This window comes from Gopherus evgoodei, chromosome 8 (genome assembly GCF_007399415.2).
Source record: "Gopherus evgoodei ecotype Sinaloan lineage chromosome 8, rGopEvg1_v1.p, whole genome shotgun sequence".
Classification (NCBI taxonomy): domain Eukaryota; kingdom Metazoa; phylum Chordata; order Testudines; family Testudinidae; genus Gopherus; species Gopherus evgoodei.
Window position 1 is genome coordinate 59,094,951 of NC_044329.1, and position 21,339 is coordinate 59,116,289.

General features: G+C 44.8%; 1 protein-coding gene across 5 annotated transcripts in view; it reads left to right on the forward strand.

The window, feature by feature from the left end:
• SWT1 (SWT1 RNA endoribonuclease homolog) overlaps nt 1–21,339 on the forward strand; it is a 105,845-nt gene that overhangs the window by 25,010 nt on the left and 59,496 nt on the right. For all 5 annotated transcript variants that reach the window (XM_030572364.1, XM_030572368.1, XM_030572369.1 and 2 more), the window contains 6 exons: nt 5,458–6,226; nt 6,673–6,738; nt 7,750–7,879; nt 8,002–8,103; nt 9,707–9,895; nt 10,724–10,817. In XM_030572364.1, the coding sequence (XP_030428224.1) occupies nt 5,458–6,226; nt 6,673–6,738; nt 7,750–7,879; nt 8,002–8,103; nt 9,707–9,895; nt 10,724–10,817 (1,350 nt within the window). The remainder of the gene's footprint in view (nt 1–5,457; nt 6,227–6,672; nt 6,739–7,749; nt 7,880–8,001; nt 8,104–9,706; nt 9,896–10,723; nt 10,818–21,339) is intronic.

The window sequence follows — 21,339 nt, forward strand, 5'->3', positions numbered from 1 at the left end:
CCATTTCTGTTGGCTCTAGGTAGCCCCAAATCAATCCAGTTGTCATAATGTATGTGGAGATGTTCAGCAAACAAGTAAAGTGCCTGAAGTCACTATTGCTTATTGCTAAAAGCAGCCAAGTCAGCAGGCTGTAAAGTGGCCATATAGCAAGCGCAACTTGACCAAGGCAGGAGGGGAGGGGATTTTGAGTGCTACAGAAAGGGCAACTTTACCCCGCGTCCTTCCTGATAAGAATTGTGTTGAAGTTGCTGATACACGCATTTTTAGAAGAGAGGATGTGCCCTCAGGAATGTGTCTAACAAGGTCTCAAGGCTGCAAATTATGGGGGGGAAAAAGTCACACTTGGTTAATCAATAATAATCAGAAGAAGAACTCTTGCTTGACCATTGAAACTGCTAGCTTAACAAGTTTTCTTTAAGGGACATGTCATTGTGTTACTAATGTATAAAATAAGGGGGAAAAGTTTGAAGTAGTGGGACTCTCTGAGCCTGGACTCTCCCTCTGGATGCATCTTCTGTTCCCCACCAGCAGACGGACTGCCGCTGTGCCTCTCAAGAGCCACACTCTTACTTGTTTGAGCACTCCTTAATTGTCGAGGGTTGGGGTTTTTTTACTAACTTGTTGCAGACGTGTATAAGTGCTTGAGACTAAACTTTAGCTTTTTAAGTGAAAGCACTCTTGTGTTGTCCTGTTTGTGCCAGCCAAATATCGGTCGGATGGCCGTGTCTCCCAGATCTATTTCCTGACACCACACAGGACCGGCTCTAGGTTTTTTGCTGCCCCAAGCAAAAAAATTTTTGGCTGCCCCCCCGTCCCAGCCCTGGGCTCCTCGCCACATCCCCCTGCTGCCCCAGCCCTGGGCGCTCTGCTTTCCCCCTCCCCCTCCCACCATTTGCCCCCACACACACATCCCCTGCTGCCCCAGCTGTGGGCTCTCCCCCCTGCTGCCCCACCGTTCCCCCCCACACCTTTTGCTGCCGCAGCCCTGGGTCACTTGTAACTTGCTCCCGGGGCAGGTCATTCAGCAGGAATTTTGGATGTGCACAGAACACAGACAGGATTGGTTCCCATATGGTTACAGAACTGCAGTGAAGTGGAACAATTTTCAGCTTGTGTGATTGGAGGATATCTGGATGCATATTATAAGACTGTCCTCCATAAATGAGGAAAAGTTGAGGTGCTTTTCTTATTCTTTTGTTCTACTCTTTGTTTTTATGGGGAATTTGCCAGTGCAATATCACTGTCTTCCTTTTAAACTAACAAAAGGCAATGGCTGTTGAAAATAGCAATTCCAGTCCTAATAACCACTGGGAAGCATTTTTTGCCCAATTTTATCCTACTTTTCTACAGCAAGTTACAGTGGATCAGTATATTTGATTTGGGAGAAATGAAGTAACAGCTGCCCAAACTGAGTGGGGGGGCCGTGGCTCCGCAGGGGAGCATGGCAGCATATCTGCAGCAATGTGTCTGGTGCTGCGCAGAGCCAAGCACGCTGGTCTGAGTGGCATGGTAAGGGGGCTGGGGGGTTGGAGAAGGGGTAGGGGGTTCTGAGGGGGCAGTCACGGGACAAGGAGCAGGGGTGGTAGATGGGTCAGGGGTTCGGGGGCGGCAGTCGGGGGACAAGCAGCGGTTGGATAGGCATGGGAGTCCCAGGGGTTTGTCAGGGGACAGGTAGGGGGTGGGGTTCTAGGGGGCAAGTTGGGGGGTGGTCTCAGGAGGGGGCAGTTGGAAACAAGGAAAAGGGAGGCTTAGATAGAGGGTGGGGTCCCGGGAGGGGGTGATCAGGGAGCGGGGGTTGGGTTGGATGGGTTGGGGTTTCTGTGGGAGGTAGTCGGAGTGGATGGTGACAGGGTGGGGCTACCCTCCCACCCCATGGAGTGTCCTGTTTTTTGAATGTTAAAATATGGTATCCTTGCCCTTCACAGTGCTGCTCTCCATTCACAGCAAGTTGCAGCATGAGGCCTCAGCTACCTCACTCCCTCCCCCTTCCTTGCCTGTTGGTAGTGGCCAAGGAGATGCTGGGAAATGTAGTTCTTTCCCTGCTCCAGGGCTGGCTCTGTAGGAGGGAGCTAACCAAGGAACTGCAGCTGCCAGTGCCCCGTGTTGGTTGTGAGCTCCCATGCTGGATCCCTGCTGCCTCTGCAAATGAGCTGTCCCAAGCAGTTGCTTGCTTTGCTGGTGCCTGGAGCTGCCCCTACATCACCTCGTACAGAGTAAAAGTTGCCAAGAGCTCTGGGTAGAAAGAACCCTGGGTAACAATAACAACTTGATGCTTCAAGTAATTTTCAAGGTTACAGGCGCTGAGAAATTATTCAAGTTGTGGAATGGCAAATGTGCTCTTTGGCTGACTTATGAATTCATATGTTAAGTGAATTTCTCAGTTATTGTTGACTAAATGTTTATACTTTTATGATAACTAATGGGCCTATTAGGATTTCTATTAGCTAGTTTTTCAGTGGTTTTTATTGGTCTCCGGTAGAACAATATTTGACTATATTTTTGAACATGTTGAACTATAGTCATTTTAGCATATCTTGGGGCTCATTTGCAAAGGGGGCATTCCCCCCCCCCATTTGTGCTAGACAGAACTCTGCTTTTGGCTACCCCTAGCATGACTGAAGCATGGTGGGTGACTGTGACTGAACACAGATGCAAAAAGTGTTATGGGCATAAATATTTGAAAACTATTACACATCCTACTGTTGCATTGTGTGGTTTTTAATAAAAATAAAAAGACTGCTATAGACATTTTGCCCTGATTAAGAATCTCTGTTCAGGGCTGAAACTGCAGTGCATGCAGTAGCTAGATTTGGGTCTCATCTATTTTATAAGTACTACCTGGTTACTACACTATTCCCCACAGTGCAGACAGAACCTGAGTGCTATATCCTTGGATTTCAGCAAACTCAGCTCCAGAATATGAATAGCATTTTAACTAATCTTGCCTATGCTATAAGACTGAACAGTGTCTTAACAATGTTGAGGTGACTGCCGTATTGTAGTAATTGTACTAGGCTGGTACAATGTAGACAGTGACCTTACGGTCACCTTTTTTGTCAACATTTGGCAAATTAAGAAAATTATGCAAGATGTAAAAACAATGAGAGCAAAGCATGTCCATGAGCAGCAAAAATCTCCCCCCCCCATCCCCCCCCCCCCCAAACTCTTTTAAAGGATCAACGTTAATGAAATTTCAAATACTTAGGCCTGGTCTACATATGCATTTATACCAAATTTACCAGCTTTAAACCAAATTAACCCTGCACCCGTCCACACAACAAAGCCCTTTATTTCGGTATAAAGGGCTCTTAATATTGATATGTGTACTCCTCCCCGACGAGGGGAGTAGCGCTCAAATTGGTATTGCCATTTCGAATTAGGGTTAGTGTGGCCGCAATTCAATGTTGTTGGCCTTTGGGAGCTATCCCACAGTGCACCATTGTGACCGCTCTGGACAGCCATCTGAACTCGGATGCACTGGCTAGGTAGACAGGAAAAGCCCCGCGAACTTTTGAATTTCATTTCCTGTTTGCCCAGCGTGGAGCGCTGATCAGCACAGGTGGCCATGCAGTCCCAAATCCAAAAAGAGCTCCAGCATGGACCATACGGGAGATACTGGATCTGATCGCTGTATGGGGAGACAAATCTGTTCTATCAGAGCTCCGTTCCAGAAAACGAAATGCCAAAGCATTTGAAAAAATCTCCAGGCTATGATAGACCGAGGCTACTGCAGGGACTCAACACAGTACTGCATGACAAGCGTAACAGAAAGCCAAAGAATCAAATGGATGCTCATGGAGGGAGGGAGAGAGGGGGGACTGAGGACTCGAGCTATCCCACAGTTCCTGCAGTCTCTGAAAAGTATTTGCATTCTTGGCTGAGCTCCCAATGCCTGAAGGGTCAAAAACATTGTCGCCAGTGGTTCAGGGTATAGGTTGTCAATTTACCCTGTCCCCGCCCCCCTTAAAGAAAAGGGAAAAAAATCTTTTCTCTCCTCTTTTCAATGTCACCGTATGTCTACTGGATGCTGCTGGTAGATGGGGTGCTGCAGCGCTAAACAGCAGCATCCCCTCCTCTCCCCGGTGGCAGATGGTACGGTACAATATGACTGATAGCTGTCCTCATCATAATCCTGTGAGTGTTCCTGGCTGGCCTTGGTGAGGTCGGCTGGCGGTGCCTGGGCAAAAATGGGAATGACTCCCGGTCATTCCCTTCTTTAAGCTTTGTCTCCTGGAGAGTCAGTCCTGGCAGATGGTGCAATAGGGCTGGTAACCGTCCTCATCATAGCAGTTGGAGGCTGAGCTCTTCTTCTCACCCCCCCCCCCATGTCTAATGGAGATTCTGGACTGTCATAGCAGCAGGAGGCTGCGCTCCTCTCCCCCACACCCTTTAATGAGTAATGAAGAGGTCCTGCCTGGAATATCATAGCAGCTGAAGGCTGCCTCCCCCTCATTTTATCTCAGTAAGAAGTCAGTGTTTCTTATTCCTGCATTCTTTATTACTTCATCACACAAATGAGGGGATAACTGCCATGGTAGCCCAGGAGCGGTGTGGGAGGAGGGAAGCAACGGGTGGGGTTGTTGCAGGGGCACCCTCTAGAATGGCATGCAGCTCATCACTTCTGCGGGATATCTGGGGCTCTGACCCGGAGCGGCTGTGCTCTTCGGTTCTCTAGTAGACTTGCTCCATATTTTAGGCAGGACTGACTCTATTTTTAGACAAAACATAATGAAGGGAATGACCTGGGGAGTCATTCCCATTTTTTGTCCATGCGCCCTCGGCCTACCTCAGCAAGGCCAGCCAGGAGCATCCATGACAGTAGCAGATGGTGCAATAGGGCTGGTAACCGTCTCTGCTACCTTGCAAAGGCAAATGAATGCTGCTGTGTAGCACTGCAGTACTGCATCTGTCAGCAGCATCCAGTACACATACGGTGACAGTGAAAAAAGGCTAAACGGGCTCCATGATTGCCATGCTATGGGGTCTGCCAGGGCAATCCAGGGAAAAAGGGCGCGAAATGTTTGTCTGCTGTTGCTTTCATGGAGGAAGGATTGAGTGACATTTACCTAGAATCACCCGCGACACTGTTTTTGCCCTATCAAGCATTGTGATCTCAACCCAGAATTCCAATGGGCGGGGGAAACTGCGGGAACTATGGGATAGCTACCCACTGTGCAATGCTCCAGAAATTGATGCTAGCCTCGGTACATGGACGCACACCACTGAATTAATGTGCTTGGTGTGGCCGTGTGCACTCGACTTTATACAGTCTGTTTTTAAAAAACCGGTTTCTTAAAATTGGAATAATCCCATAGTGTAGACACTCTTAGCAGTAACTAGCTGGGTGAAGAAGAACAGTAACAATGTAGTGCAGGCTTCTCTTCGTTGATTTCAGTCATGTTAAGCTATATTGTGACTCTTCTTTTAATAATTTCCATTTGTGTAACATTTCTGCAGATTCAAAGTACATAAAGATGTTCAAGAGAAGAAACGAAAGCAAAGTTCCTATGTTCCACAAGGCACTATTGAAGGGTTCCAAGGAGAGTCTTCAAACGATAGCAAAACAATCAGTGCTGTTTTGATTCAAACTGAGAAGCGAAAAAGGATATCTATACAGTTTAAACATCATGATGTTAAACATGGAAGAGAGAAAAACCAAAGTGATTCTGGTGTGGTCCCTACTAGCAGGGAAATCTGTAAAAAAGACTACTATTTTGACAATGTTGGAACAGGAGGGAAAATGGTGCGGCATAGTTTTGCAATCCAGAAGGACTTGGTGAGGAAGAAGAAGAAAGAGAAAACTGAGCTCAGCAAACTAAAGGCTAGAGTTGAACAAACTATGTTGGAGAAGTTAAAGGTAGCTACCTTTCCTACAGACTTGCTGAGTAAGAAGTTGCATGGATCAAAAAAATTGAGTGATGATTTCAGAATTCTGAAAAAGTCCTCTGCCACCTTTCCAAAGACTGCAGGAGATGGCAATTTCTCCACTAATATATCACACACATCATTGAAGACTTGTAAGAATAAAGAACACCTAGAAAACTCCAAAGAACTATCTAACAAAAATCAGCATGATACTAAACATATACCATTATTTTATTCAACTGCAACATCTAAGGAATGGCAGTATCTTAAAGAGAAAAAACAGCATTCTGATTCCAGCAAAACTGTTAGTTCAAGAACTGAAGGAAGGACTTTTGAAGTCATACCATTACATTTAAGACAGGTAAAGTAATAAAATGCTGAACAAATTAGTAGTGGACAAATAGGCTGTGTGGTGGATTTTTTGTTTTTGTTTTTTGTTTTGTGTTTTTGAAATGGTGGTTTCTAGATAACTGTTCATATCTTCTGCCTCTGCATATGGAGATGTAGGCTTAAGTTTGGCCACAACTAAGAAGAATTTGATCCCAACCTCATTCATACAAGACACTTGTCTACTTTTTTTTTTTAAAGCATCTTAACATGTTTTTGTATCATTAGGGTTGTGCTAATTTAAATAGTACTCTCTGCTCTTTTCTATATGCACACTGCATTCTTAACTCTTTATAATACTACTGCAAAGGTAGTATTTGGATAGAACATTCATTTTATTGTCAGGTCACAAAGTTTGTCATGAGGTAGCAAGTGCTTGAATTCTTGTAAATGTCTTTTTCTGGCATTATTTCTCAACAGAGCTCTGAAGTCCCATGCCCTTCTGCCTCCCATCAAGCCATTCACATTACAGAGACAGACCAAGAGGTTTGTGCTATTTTAGTTTAAACAACTGTATCCTCAAACTGTGACATTCTGCACTGTTGCTATGCCACTTCCATTTCTAGTGGCCCTGGTATCTCTTAAGTACTAAAAAATCCAGTTAGTTTGTTGTGCCTGTCAAGGGCTTTCTGAAACAAGTTTACATGGTACAACCTAGTTTTAGACTTCTTGCTTCCATGTTGGAAAGTGAGGTCAGAATATTTGGTTGCAAATCCCACCAACTTTACTTTCCAGCGTCCCTTTACCTTTTTTTAGGAAAGAAATAGAGCAGTGACTCTCAACCTTTTCCGTACTACTGTTCCCCTTTGAGGAGTCTGATTTTGTCTTGAGTATCCCCAAGTTTCACTTCACTTAAAACTACTTGTTTACAAAATCAGACATAAAAAGACAAGAGTGTCACAGCACACTCTTACTAAAAAAATGCTGATGTTCTCATTTTTAACTTATAATTATAAAATCAATTGGGATATAAATATTATACTCACATTTCAGGGTATAGTGTATATAGAGAAAGTCATTGTCTGTCTGTATGAAATTTTAGTTTGTACTGACTTGGCTAGTGCTTTTTATGTAGCCTGTTGTAAAACTAGGGAAATATTTAGATGGGTAAATGTACCCCCCTAGAAGACCTCTGTGTACTCCCCCACAGTTTGTGTCCCCCTGGTTGAGAACCACTGATAAAGAGCAATGTTCCTAAAGAACTGTTGTTAGCAGAGCACTTTCGGCTTCTGTAGTAAGGAACAGATCAAGCCTGTTAACTATTGGTTATAAATGTGGTCACAAATGAAACTCTTAGGCCATACCTTGGACTTCCTATATTTGGGTATAGGCTGCAGATGCTCATACTCTTAAATTTGCTGCACCAGTTAAAAATTAACTAATGCTAAGAACTGCATGAAAACATCAGCAATGATACTAAAGATGTTTGTTCCTATCAGACAACTTTTTTAAAGAGCTTACTCACCTCTTATTTTATGTATTCATATTTTGCCATAGATGCAAATAATAGAGGACTTGCATGCTGCTCGTATTGACAAAAAGATAGCTTTGCCAGTCGTGCAGACTTGTGGAGAATTGACAAGTATGGAAATAGATCTTCCAGAAGAGAATGCAGATATTCCAGCTGGTATGTCATCTGTAAAGTTGTCAGGAGGTTTCTCTATCTGCTTCCACACTGACAACATTTAAAAGTAATAAGTGACCTAAGTAAGGAATGCAAAAGAATGAATTATGTGTTCTCTTCTACAGCAAGTGCTACCTCTGGTTCGAACCTCTTGATAGTGATTGACACCAACATAATGATTAGTCACCTTCAGTTTATCATGACTTTGAAAACTAGAGATATACCAGGTATGTGGATGCTTTTACAATCCCTATAGAAGAGGGGCAATCAGCAGGTTCATGTTTGTATAGTAAGCTCTTCAGGGTATGGGCTATACCATGCATGTGGACAATGCCTAACACACTGTACTGGAATGTGCATAATGGAAAAATAACTTCATACATATTGAGGCTAACTCTCAAACTCTGGGCTCCTTAACAAGGTATCCAGATCCCACATTTGGACACTTAGATTTTCACATGTAAATGCCTGTCCATGAGAGTCTAAATTCAGAGTGTAGGCTTCCTATTAAGGAAACTGACATCTGAAAGCAGAGCCTATTATGTACATATCTACTGTAATGAAAACTGAACTTCTTATTACAAATTTTAAACTCTTCTGCATACATAAGTTTTAGAAATCCTTGCTTTCTAAAAACCCCTAGGTCTGGTTCTACCTGATACTGGATGCTGTAAAAAGTCAGTAAGAGTTTACCTGAGGTAAGGGCAGAATAGGGACTTAAGCGTTTGATCCATTATTAATAGTAAGTATCTTGCACTTCTATTGCACCTTAATATAAAGATCTCAAAGCACTTTGTTTAACCCTCATGACACAGCTGAGGATACAAGAACAGATTATCCTGTCTGTAAGATAAGTATTATCAAGGCAGGAAAAAAGTTGTCAGGGAAAAAAAATTGAGGTCAAAGCTGGAAATAATACACCTGGAGTTCTGACATCCAACCCCTTGCTTTCAGTACTGCCTCTAGTATGTTGCTGAATTCTAGATCTGTACTGCTAGAGGGACTAAGACTGCTGATACTAGCATGCACCCAGTGAAGTCCATCAGGGTGCTTCTAACATTCTGAGCTAATGAACAGTGACTTATAATGCAAACCAATTGGAAACATACATCACATACATTATAGCGTAATGGGGCTATCTCTTTATAAAGTCTGATCATGTAAGTGCCAGAGATAAAGAATAGGGCCAATGTATATAGCATTGACAGAATAGTCATTCACTTTCCAACGTATTCATTGTGTGTCTGATATATTCCAGTTTTAATGCCAAAGCTTTTAGTACATATTTTTAAAGAATTTTTTTAACAAAGTTCATTGAAAATGTAGGCCAGTAAAACTTCTGTCCAGTGTCCATAGCGTTTATCACTGAGATAGTGTTATTGGATAATAGTCTTTGCAAACCATTGTTGCCTTTTATTAATTAGAATTTGGTTATATAATCATCATTTGTGAACATATCAGTATTCCCTTTTCCTCTACTGCTCAGTGACTTTTATTTTAGCATCAAGCATCACACAGTGTGGCATTCATTGTGTTGTAAACAGCATGACAGGATTACCACAACAATTATGTCAAAATATGGTACAGTAATGTGATAAAAATTGTTTACTCCTCAACTTTTGCATGTCGTCACTTTTAAGATAACCCACTGAATGAGTGTTTATATTGAATTTAACGTTAAGGAAGCTAACTTCTGATTTGAAATGGGTCTTGCCCAGTAATGCAGAAATCTGCTAATACACACGAACCTCGGGAACTATGTTCACGTTAAAATGGAACCTACTGTAGTTCAATTGGCAGGTTTTTCTTTTTTAAATTTGTATTTTCTAGGCATTGGCAGATTTGCACTGATAATTCCCTGGGTGGTTCTACAAGAACTGGACAACTTGAAGAAAGGCAAAGTACTACAACATGTTCGGCACAAAGCTGTCCCTGCAGTTCAGTTCATCTACACTTGTCTCAAAAACCAAGATTCAAAGCTGTGGGGGCAATCCATGCAGCTTGCCTCTCAGAAAATATGTAAGCTATGTACATAGTTACATTTATTTCTTGGTTGAATGGTCCTCACAGCTCCACTAGTGTGAGCATTAGCATCTACTTCTGGGCTTAATATAATCTTCACTTTTACCTTTGCAATTTCCCTATTAAAATTGACTAACAACTTTCAGTGGCCATCAGACTGTTATTCACTATGGACCTGATTCTCCACCCTGTCACACCAATTTTATACTGTTAATTAATGTCTGAGTTATGCTGGCATAAAACTGGTGTAATGGAGTGAAGAATCAGGCCCTATATATTTCTCAATCTTTTGTGATGGGTAGGTATCTTTCTGAGTTTTCAGAAGACAAATATCACCTATATTTTTCAGCATGAACCTATCAAATACACCTTAATCAGTAGTAAAAGATTTTTTGAACAGATTTTAGTACATACATAGTTTATAATCAAAAACTAGTACTTCACTCTCTACCATGTTACCGATTAAATTTGTTTGTTACAGCGTTCTCAATTCCAGCTGTGTTTCCACTTTATAAACAGGCTGTGGGGAGTTACTTCATCCTACCAAGCTAGGTATGGATTGTGTGTCGTCTTCAGTTGCTGACTGCAACCTAGTTGATCACAGAGCTGTGTAAGTGACTTGCCTGAAGTTGCAAAGCAAGAAAGCAGCAGTTTCTAGTAGAACTCAGGAATTCCTGTATCTCAGATCTGTGCTTAGACCACACATCTCTCCATTGCTTGAACAAATAGTGTTTGAATACAGTATCTTAATAAATATATTAAGATATTGCTCATGAAGCCTGATTATTTCTGAATATATTGCCATTGTGTTTGCTAAATTTGCAGATGGATTGAGTGATGAAAACAATGATGATCGTGTTTTACAATGCTGCTTGCAGTATCAGAGTCTTTTCCCTCAAGCTTTTGTCATACTGTGCACGTGAGTTACATCTGCATTTCATGTTTTTGTTTTCAAGATTGATGAATTCTGTATGTGGGGAGGAGACTACACACCATCACTTTTAAATGTGATTGAAATAAGATTTTTTTTGTTTGTTTTTGAGAAGCAAAATCACTCGATATAACTCCTTTGTAGTATAAAGGAATAATTAAAAACACTTTTCTAACCATAACACTTTAAGTAGAATTAATTCAAGTTTTTAATTTTCTTAAAACTGGAATTTGCTGGAAAACAGCTGATAATATTACTGGTGCTGCATAAAGTAACTGAAGACTTAATCACATTTTGTGTGGGAACAGAGCAGAGATCTAGTTGTACATACATGGTGAAGGTGGTGGTAGTATGTATTACAGCATGTATGGATAGGGATTGACTTTGGTCTAATTCTCCTGCTGATTTTTGTGACTTGATTCTAGCTTTGGCTACACTAGGAATTGAAATGTAATTTTCAGCAACTGATCTCCCTGAAGGGATCCCGAAAAGGTGGTTCAGATGAAGACTGGACAAAATGAATACCATTTCAGAAAGTGGAAATGAGTTCTCTAACGGGAACTGGTTTAATTTGTGCAAACTTAATGTGTGGGAGCCAGATTAGTGTTTGCAGTGGAAACCCAGACAAACATGAGTATGGGGAGACTGTCCATAATGATTCCATGTTAAGTTAGCACAATCTGAGTTAAGAGATGACTCTTACATTGTGTGGCTCTTTTAAACTCAGGCTGTGATCTATACTCTAAAATTTTATCTATACTCTTTTTGACTTCTTGCAGCCTCATGAGTAATAAAGATTCTCCAGCTGGAACTTGGATAATTTTTTGTTGTATTAGGCAGAACAGAATTCAGCTCAGTCCATCACATCTTCATTGGGTTCACAGCAGGGTGGATTGATTTTAAATCATTGGCTTAAGTCTTGTTTTTGCATTTGCGTTTCTTAATTCTTTTTTGGGTGCTTGCACATGTCCATTCCACTTAAGTGTGTGCCAGTGCACTGGAGCTAGGTAACATATTTTCCCATAGTGGTACCCAACTGGGCAACATATGTGCCCTCCATGCACCGGTGCTGCTTAGCGGGAGCATGAAAGGCAGAGGTGCCCCTGTTTCTGCTCACCGCCTATGATTGGTGGTCAGAGCATGTATGAGCTCTTCATGTTTTCTCTGTGCGTTAGTTACTTAGTTAGTTAGTTAGCTGTACCCATTTTAGGTTTCCATTTACCTATTTTTTTGTCTTGGTGGTGGTGTTGAGCTTTGCTCTGTACTGTGAAATACTGAAGTCGGTTTTTTTGTTTTTGTTTTTCCTTTTAGAGGGCTAAATGGTCAGACTCCCTTAAGGATAAATCAAGTTCTGAGGTTAGGAGGTGAACACTGTACAATGTTCCTGCAGTGTTGAGTGGTTGACTCCAGCATCTCAAGGGGCTCTGTCAAGACAGATTCCATTGCCTACTTCATCTGATTTCTGTTCCTTAGGCTGTTTTGTCAGTACCAAGTAGGTGTTAGACATAGGCAGTGACACAGGACCTCTTGTGCTTGTCAGTGCCTGCTTCACCTCTCAGGCAGGATAACTCCCAGGTACCAGATCCAACAGCTTTGGTACCAACCCATGTGATACCAACTGTGCAGGACAATGTAGAATTGCAAATTATCAGACGCTGCTTGCCAGATACGATTATTCAAATTGGAATGCAATGTCTGAGTCTCAAGACAAGTTACCAAACAATGTCAAAGAGGAATTTAAGGTGTTTATTAATTAATATAATTGTTTGGTTGCCCAGTCTTCTCCACAAGCTTCAGTGGATGAAGCAGACTCAGCAGCTCCACTGATGGCAGCGGCCATTGCTATTCGTTGTGCTTTGTGGCTGCAAGCACTGGATATTCCGATTGAAGTGCAGCGTATTATAGACGGCTTGCCTTTGAGGGTTCAGGTCTGTTCTCTGGCAAAATAGCTGAGACTCTGCACTCTTTAAAAGATTCCTCGGCAATCCTGAAATCTTTGGGTTTATACTCCTGCTATAAAAATTGAAAAGGATTGTGGCATAAGTGATCTTGCCTAGTGGTTACAGCTGGGCTGAGTTGTAAGCAGCAGCAACAGTAGTCACCAGACAGGATTTGGAGGAATTGCAAAAACCAAGTTCTGTAAGCAAGAGCCAGGGTCAGAATCAGGCTGGGATCAGAGATCAGAAGTAGTACAAGGCTGGAATCAGGAGGCAAGAGTCAGGGTCAGTCAGGCTGCAGTCAGAGGCTGGAGATCAGAGGCTGTAGCAGGCTAGAGTCAGGAATCGGGGTGAGAGTAAGGCTGGAGTTGGACACAGGAGATCAAGCAGAGTTTGGCATTGCATTAACCCATGGGGTTAAATAGGGCACTTGGCCAATCTGAGAGGTGCAGGGTACCATCACTCTGGATCTCTTGTGCGGTATTTTCTGCAGTGTTTACTCTCCATAGTGTTCCCTGGCTGTGCCTCTGGTTGGTCTCCCAATGGCACTGTGAGACTTTATAGGCATCCCAGGCTCTGCAAATCTGGGTTCTAGTCCCTGTGTCCTTACAAAGAGAAGTTTCTGCATCAGAGCTATCCATCATATTACCTGGTGAGGGAGCCTAACTCTTCTAAAAGACATACGTACATGACAAGTTCCAAAGGAGGAGACCTCCATCTCTGCCTCCTACATCTGTGACAGTGAGACGGCTGTCAGTTTCCAAACAATCTGACTCAGCCAAGAGCACCAAACCACTTAGAGAGTTCCCTTCCCTTTGGCTTCAAGCTGTACTACTTGGAATCATGTCAGACAGGTGGATTCTAAGCACGGTGCAAGTGGGATATATTCTACAAATCACATCTATTCCACTCTCCCGTCCACCTTTTCTGTCTCTTTTTTCAGGGATCCCTCTCCTGAGACTGTACTAATTCAGGAAGGACAGTCTCTTCTATGGCCCCTACATCAAGAGAAGGAATTTTTATTCCTGGTATTTTCTCATTCTGAAGTCCAAGGAAGGCCTCAGGCCCATTCTGGACCTGCAGAATCTCAATCAATTCATAAAGAAAAAATTTCTAATTCTCTATTATCCCATTCCTATCTCTCAACGACTGGCATGCTACCCTTGACTTAAAGGAGGTATGGCCCTTCACCAGAGTCACAGGGAAGTTCCTAAGATTTGTTCTGGCAGATATCCATTATTAGTTCACATTTCTTCCATTTGGCTTGTCCTCTGCCCCTGCCCTGAGTTTTCACAATGTGCATGGTGGTGGTGGCAGCACATGTTCAAAGGGTGGGCATTTAGGTGTATCTGTACTTGAATAACTGGTTGCTCCCTGGACAGTCCAAGAACCAGGTGGAAGAAGGGGTGCAGAAGGTCTTGTCTCTTTCAAGTTTTAGGCCTGCTAATCAACAAAGACCAACTAGGTCTCACCCCTGCAAAGAAGATAAAATTTGCAGAGGCAGTTCTCGATTCAACCACAGTGAGGCATATTTGTTTCAAGCAGAATTCCGGGCACATCTCTGTATAACAGTGAGGAATTGTAAGAGACTTTTAGGACACATGGCAGCTTGCACGTATGTGACCCAGCATGCCAGACTTCAACCACCTCTGCATGACCCTAAGGTGAAGTCAATTCACCATTGCTCCCGACATCCGCTGGGCATGCTGACTCATATGCCTGCAACTGTTCTCTTCTCCCTGAATTGGTGGATGGACTCAATCAATGTAAGCACCAGGGTTCCCTTTACTCCTGCTCAACCATCAGTGACTCTAGTCACAGATGTTTCATTCTTGGCTGGGGAGCACATCCTGTGAGCTTACAAACTCAGTGTCAGGGAGCTTTGGGCTATATACTAGCCTGTCAGATATTTCTCTCTCATATAACTGGCTGCTCCTTGCAGGTTCTGAAAACAGTGCTGTGGTGATGTTTTACTTTTACAAATAGGAAAGGGCCACATCTGATGTCCAGTGCTTCTTGGTGAAGGGTCTTTGGAATTTCTGCATCAAGAATGGAAAATACCTGCAAGTATTTCATCTCCTGGGCTCTCAATTCACTAGTGGACTGACTCAGCCAGTCATTCAGCAGAGGCCATGACTGGCCCCACATACCTCATGTTGCAAAGTTAATTTTTCTGAATTGGAATTACCAGACTTCAACTTGTTCACCACCCACCAGAACAAGAAGTGTCACTAATTCTGTTCCAGGGGAGGCCTCTGCCCAGGGTCATTAACGGTTGCCTTTCTGATGTCGAAACAGAAGACTTCTTTATGCTTTTTCCCCCCCATCCCAACAGTGCTGAAGGTAGTGCCAAACTCAGACAGGACCATGCCATCCTAATTTTGATAGTGCCTGCCTCGTCTGGTCAATGTTTGTTCTCAAACCTATTGAACATCTATTTTTTGGGATCCAATTCCCTCCATACATAATCTGATAGGATCATAGCCAGAATATGAATCCCTTTTGAGCCTGCCTCTCACTGCCTGGATGCGCTCAGTGGTTAGATCATCAAAGGTTTCCCTGTTTTGGTGGCAGTTCAGACTGTGTGCATTTTGCATAATGGAAAGTCGTCTTCTACCAGATGTACATTATTTCATGAAATAGAACGACTTTCTTTGGTCCTGGCACCTGATACAGAGGCGGATTAAGGTTTCGAGGGTCCTGGGCCAGAGCAAGTGTATGGCGGGGGCGGGGGAGAGACACACCCCACCCTGTTTTGCCCATTCTTTCCCCCTTCCTCGCTGCAGTCCTACAACCTATTTGCTCCTTTCTGCCCCCTCCCCCTCAAGACTGGAGAAGCTCTGTGTCTTCCCCTCCTCACCCCCAGCCCCAGGGCTGCAGTGGGGAGAGCGAGAGCTCCCCCAGCCCTTGGTCCACGGCAGGGAACAAGAGCTTCTCCAGTCCTGGGGCCACAGCCAGGGTTTGGGCACAGGGGCTTCCCCTGCCCTGGCTGCCCGGCACTTCTGCCAGGGTGCGGGGGTTCCCTCGCCCCACCTGGTGGCCAGAGCTCCACCACTGTCGACCCAGTAGCTAATCTGCCACTGAGAGTACCTCATGGTCCAGTGCTCTTATTTAGGTGAATCTGGATTACCTCCTTCACCTAAAACAGATGATCCTGACAGCAGCAAAGTGTACTCTTAATTATCTCAATGACTAGCCCACCTTTAGGTGGCAGGTCTGTATTCTCCAACCCTATGATTTTATCAGTTTTTTGAAAGGTTTGGGCAGACTATCTTCCCTCCTGTGTAAGATCCAGTTCCTTCCCGGCATTTGAACTCAGTTCTTTCAGGTTTGATGGGATCTCCTTTTGAACCCATGGCCACATGTTCATTGTCTCATCTCTTAATTAAAGTTGTGGGGTTTTTGTTTTTATGAGCTCGACTATGAGAGTTGCTGAGCTGTGAGCACTGATGACTGACCCTTCCCATTCGACTTTTTATGACAGAGTGGCCTTACATCATCGCCCCAAATTTCTTGCCAAGGTGGTTTTGGACTTTCATTTGAACCAGACTTTTTTTTGCTGACAGTCTTTCCCATTCTCGCAAAGCTGAAGAGCAGCTACAGACCTTGAAAGAACTTTTAGCTTTTTACTTTGTCAGAATTAAGGAGTTTTAGGCATCTCCTCAGCTGTTTGTTTCATTTACTATTATATGAAAGGGAAATCAATAACCTCCCAGACAATCTGCTCCTGGATTTCCACTTGCATTTGCTTATTACGATATTGCCCATGTATCTCTTCCTCACAAAATGTTAGCCCATTCTGCAAGGACTAAGGTGGCTTCAGCAGCTTTCCTGGGTCATGTTCCTATTACTGACACTTGCTAGGCTGCCATGTGGTCTTTGGTTTATATGATGACCCTTATACCATCTCCCCTCCAGAGATGATACTAAGTTTGGGAGAATAGTGGTGCAGTCCTTGTTGAGGTAGACAGTGATACCCTCCTCCATCAGGATCTGCTTGAGAGTTACCCAAGTAAAATGGACAAGTGCAAGAACTTGAAGGGAAAAAGATATATGCTTGTTCAGTAATTGTTGTTCAACATGTGTTACATGTGTTCATTTCATAACCTGCTCTTCTCCCCTTTACACAGGAGCCATTATGTATGGTGGCTTCTAGTATGAGAAGGAACTGAGGGGAGGAGGTTGTGGTGGCTCTGCTCTTTTAACCTGTCACCAAGCAGTACAAGTGCCCAATGGGTACTGCTATGGGGGGGAAAAAGTACTCTGGTGCACAGACAATGAAGTGAAGTGGACATGTGCAACTCATCTTGAGCAACAGTTGCAGAACAGGCATGTAACTATTTTTTATTCTTCCTAAGCCCACGTCCACACTACAGGGTAAAATCGATGTTATTAAAATCGATTTTATAAAGCAGGCTTTATAAAATCGATTTTGCGCGTCCACACTAGGGCTACTTACATCGATGTTGAGCGTCCATGTTCCCTGGCGTCCATGTTTTCCCTGAGCGTTGCACTCTGGGTACCTATCCCACAGTTCCTGCACGGGTCCCTGCCCTTTGGAATTATGGGTTACTAGCCCAGTGCATGATGGGATCAAAGTCCCCGTCCTGGGTGGTTCTGGGTACAGCCCCCCCCCCTTCCTGTAAACGGCACACAGTCAGTTCACGCTGTTTTTACTGGCTGCAGTGAGGGAAACGCCATTTTGCAGCAAGCATGGATCCAGGTCTGCTCTTGTCCTTGATCGCGAATGCTGTAAATAATTCACGCATTCTCGTTCTATCACTGCTGACCCATGATGCAGAAATGCAAGAGAGAATGCTTGAATGTGGGGACGACAGCGATGACGAACTGGAGAACGAGTTTTCTGACACCCCGGGCCCCTGCACGTTGGAGCTCCTGACGGTTATGGGTGAGGTTCTACCCGTTCCGCGCCACTTTTGGGCACGGGAAACAAGCACTGACTGGTGGGACCGCATAGTCCTGCAGGTGTGGGACGATTCGCAGTGGCTGCGGAACTTTCGCATGCGTAAGAGCACTTTCTTTTAACTTTGTGACTCGCTTTCTCCTGTCCTGAAGCGGCATAATACCAGGATGAGACCAGCCCTCACAGTGGAAAAGCGAGTGGCAATAGCCATATGGAAGCTTGCAACGCCAGACAGCTACCGGTCAGTCGGGAATCAATTTGGAGTGGGCAAATCTACTGTGGGGGCTGCTGTGCTGGAAGTATCCAAAGCAATCATTAAGCTGCTGCTTCGAAAGGTTGTGACTCTGGGAAACGTGCAGGCCATTGTGGATGGCTTTGCTGCAATGGGATTCCCTAACTGTGGGGGGGCCATAGATGGAACCCACATCCCTATTTTGGCACCGGAACACCAGGGTGCCCAGTACATTAACCGCAAGGGGTACTTTTCGATGGTTCTGCAAGCCCTGGTGGATCACAAGGGACGTTTCACCAACATCCACGTGGGATGGCCAGGAAGGGTTCACGACGCACGTGTCTTCAGGAGCACTACACTGTTTAAACGGCTGCAGCAAGGGACCTACTTCCCTGATCAGAGAATAACAGTTGGAGATGTCCAAATGCCTATAGTTATCCTTGGGGACCCAGCCTACCCCTTGATGCCCTGGCTAATGAAGCCATACACAGGCAGCCTTGACAGTGCTCAGGAGTTGTTTAATTACAGGCTGAGCAAGTGCAGAATGGTGGTAGAATGTGCATTTGGTAGGCTTAAGGCGAGATGGCGAACGCTTCTCACTCGCTCAGATCTTAGCCAAACCAATATCCCCTTTGTCATTGCTGCTTGCTGTGTGCTCCACAATCTCTGTGAGAGCAAGGGGGAGGCCTTTATAGCGGGGTGGGAGACTGAGGTAAACCACCTGGCCGCTGATTATGCGCAGCCGGACACCAGGGCAATTAGAAGATCTCACCAGGATGCTGTGCGCATCAGAGAAGCACTGAAAAGTAGCTTCCTCATGGGCCAGGGTACAGTTTGAATGCTGATTTTCCTTTCAATTGATTGCTGCCCTCCCCGTCTATGCGGTGTTGCTGCTGCAAGATACTTTGCCTGCAGCATTCCTCAATTGCTTGCTTAGGTTACTTGCGAGAGCTGTCCATTGGAAAACATATAATTCTGTATTTCCCAATTATTACCTACCTCCACCATTAGCTGCTTCCGTCTGCTGCTAGGCACAGGACCTGCAACCTTCCTTAACTGCTTTTTTATTGAAAATAAAGTTACTACTATGTGTTACAAGAATTGTGTTCTTTATTTAAAATCAGATCCTTTCATCAATCAAGCATCATGCTTGTTGTTACAATACTGTGCTTGAAATTTCATAACTCAGCGTTCTATGGGGGACGGAGCAAGGGAGGTTTGGAGGAAGGGGGAGGGAGGTTTGAAAGAAGAAAGTGCATCAGAGTAGACAGAACAAGAATTCTCATGGACCAGGGTACGGTATGGCTGCTTTCTTTGTTTTCCCTTTATTACCCATATCCCCAATTGTCAAATCCTGATGCTGATAACTAGCTTCCGTGCAGCTTTCCAAAGCTGCTTGCTTCAGTTCATTACCAAACTACAGTCACACTTCCTTAATAGCATGACCTGAGAGTAAAAATAGGCAAAGGTGCCATGGGAGAAGTTTGGATCATTAGAGGAGGGAAAAAACAGGACACAAAGGGCTTTTCAATCTAATGAAAGCCTTCTGGTTGGAGTGTCCGCAGCAGTGGAGGGGGCTGGTATAGAGAGCCTTCCCCCACGCGTTCTTACACGCCTGGTTCTGGAAGGTGTGGGACAGGGTGAGTACTGAGGGAGGTTATACACGGGCTGTAGGGGCATTCTGAAACCATGGAGCTCTTGCAGCATATCACGGAGGATGTCAGTCTGATCACGAAGAAGATCCAGAGTTGCTGCTCGCCAGCGCTGATCTTCCTGCCACCTGACATCATTTTTGGCGTCCCTCCTGTCTTCGCGTTGACTGGCAGCCTCCCTGTACTTTGCGACCAATTGCTTCCAGTCTCCCTGCTGAGCTCTCTCTGTACGGGTCACTGCCATAATTTCGGTGAACATGTCCTCATGCGTCCTCCTTTTCCTCAGTCTTCTTATGATACCCCCCCCCACGTGGATGAGAAGCGAGAGGGAGGCTGGAGAAATGTGCAGCTGTGTGTAGGGGGGTGGGGTTTGGAAAGAGTGATAAAAGAATCATGAGACACATTTCACACAACCATTCATACAGTCTTTCTCCTCACTGACCTGTGCCTGTTACCGAACCTTGAACATTTTACTTTACCACAAGGTCACCTTAGGATTCCTTTAATACTTATTGCTTGTGGCTGAGGACAGAGAGTTCTGCTCAGACGCAGGTCAGGGAAGCACACAGACCTTGTCCGGAGAAAATGGGAAGTTAATAATGGCTAGTAATCCCTGTAGTAGATTGTACTAGTAATCAAGCTACTGTCCTTCCCTGCTTTGCTCTCGCGTTCCCCGAACAAGCAGGTCTCCTTGCCTGCGGTTTGCTGGGTGGTTCGGGGAACGGGAGAGCAAACCGCGGCGAGGCTGCTCTCCTTCCCTGCTTTGCTCTCGCATTCCCCGAACAAGCAGGTCTCCTTGCCTGCGGTTTGCTGGGTGGTTCGGGGAACCGGAGAGCAAACCGCGGCGAAACTGGTCTCCTTCCCTGGTTTGCTCTCGCGTTCCCCGAACAAGCAGGTCTCCTTGCCTGCGGTTTGCTGGATGGTTCGGGGAACTGGAGAGCAAACCGCGGCGAAGCTGGTCTCCTTCCCTGGTTTGCTCTTGCGTTCCCCGAACAAGCAGGTCTCCTTGCCTGCGGTTTGCTGGGTGGTTCGGGGAACGGGAGAGCAAACCGCGGCGAGGCTGCTCTCCTTCCCTGCTTTGCTCTCGCGTTCCCCGAACAAGCAGGTCTCCTTGCCTGCGGTTTGCTGGGTGGTTCGGGGAACGGGAGAGCAAACCGCGGCGAAGCTACTCTCCTTCCCCGGTTTGCTCTCGTGTTCCCCCAACAAGCAGGATGGAGACTTTTCTAAAAACCACCTCATGGGTCAGTGTTTTAGGAAAGGTAAAAAAAATTACACTCACCAGAGGACGGTCCCTCAGCTTCATTTTCTGGAGTACTGCCTTGAGATGGCTGGCAGGGAACCTCAGTAAGGGTGAGGAAAAGATCCTGGCTGTTTGGGGGGATAAAATGCTCTGTGCTCTCTGCTGGAGCCTCCTCCTCTTGGTCCTCATCATACTGATCATCGCCATCAAATAAATCTTCCGTAGTTGCAGGAATCACGACGCCCACCTCTGAATCAACAGACAAGGGGGGGGTTCGTCGTTGCGCTGTTCCCCAATATTGCGTTAAGCTCGTCGTAGAACCGGCATGTTTTGGGGGCAGAGCCTGACCTGCCCTTTGCTGCTTTGGTCTTCTGATACGCCTGTCTGAGCTCTTTCACTTTCACTCGGCACTGTAACGAGTCCCTGGTATGTCCCCTCTCCCGCATGGCATTAGAAATTTTTTCAAAGGTTTTCTCATTTCTTCTGCTCGAGCGCAGTTCTGAAAGCACCGACTCTTCTCCCCAT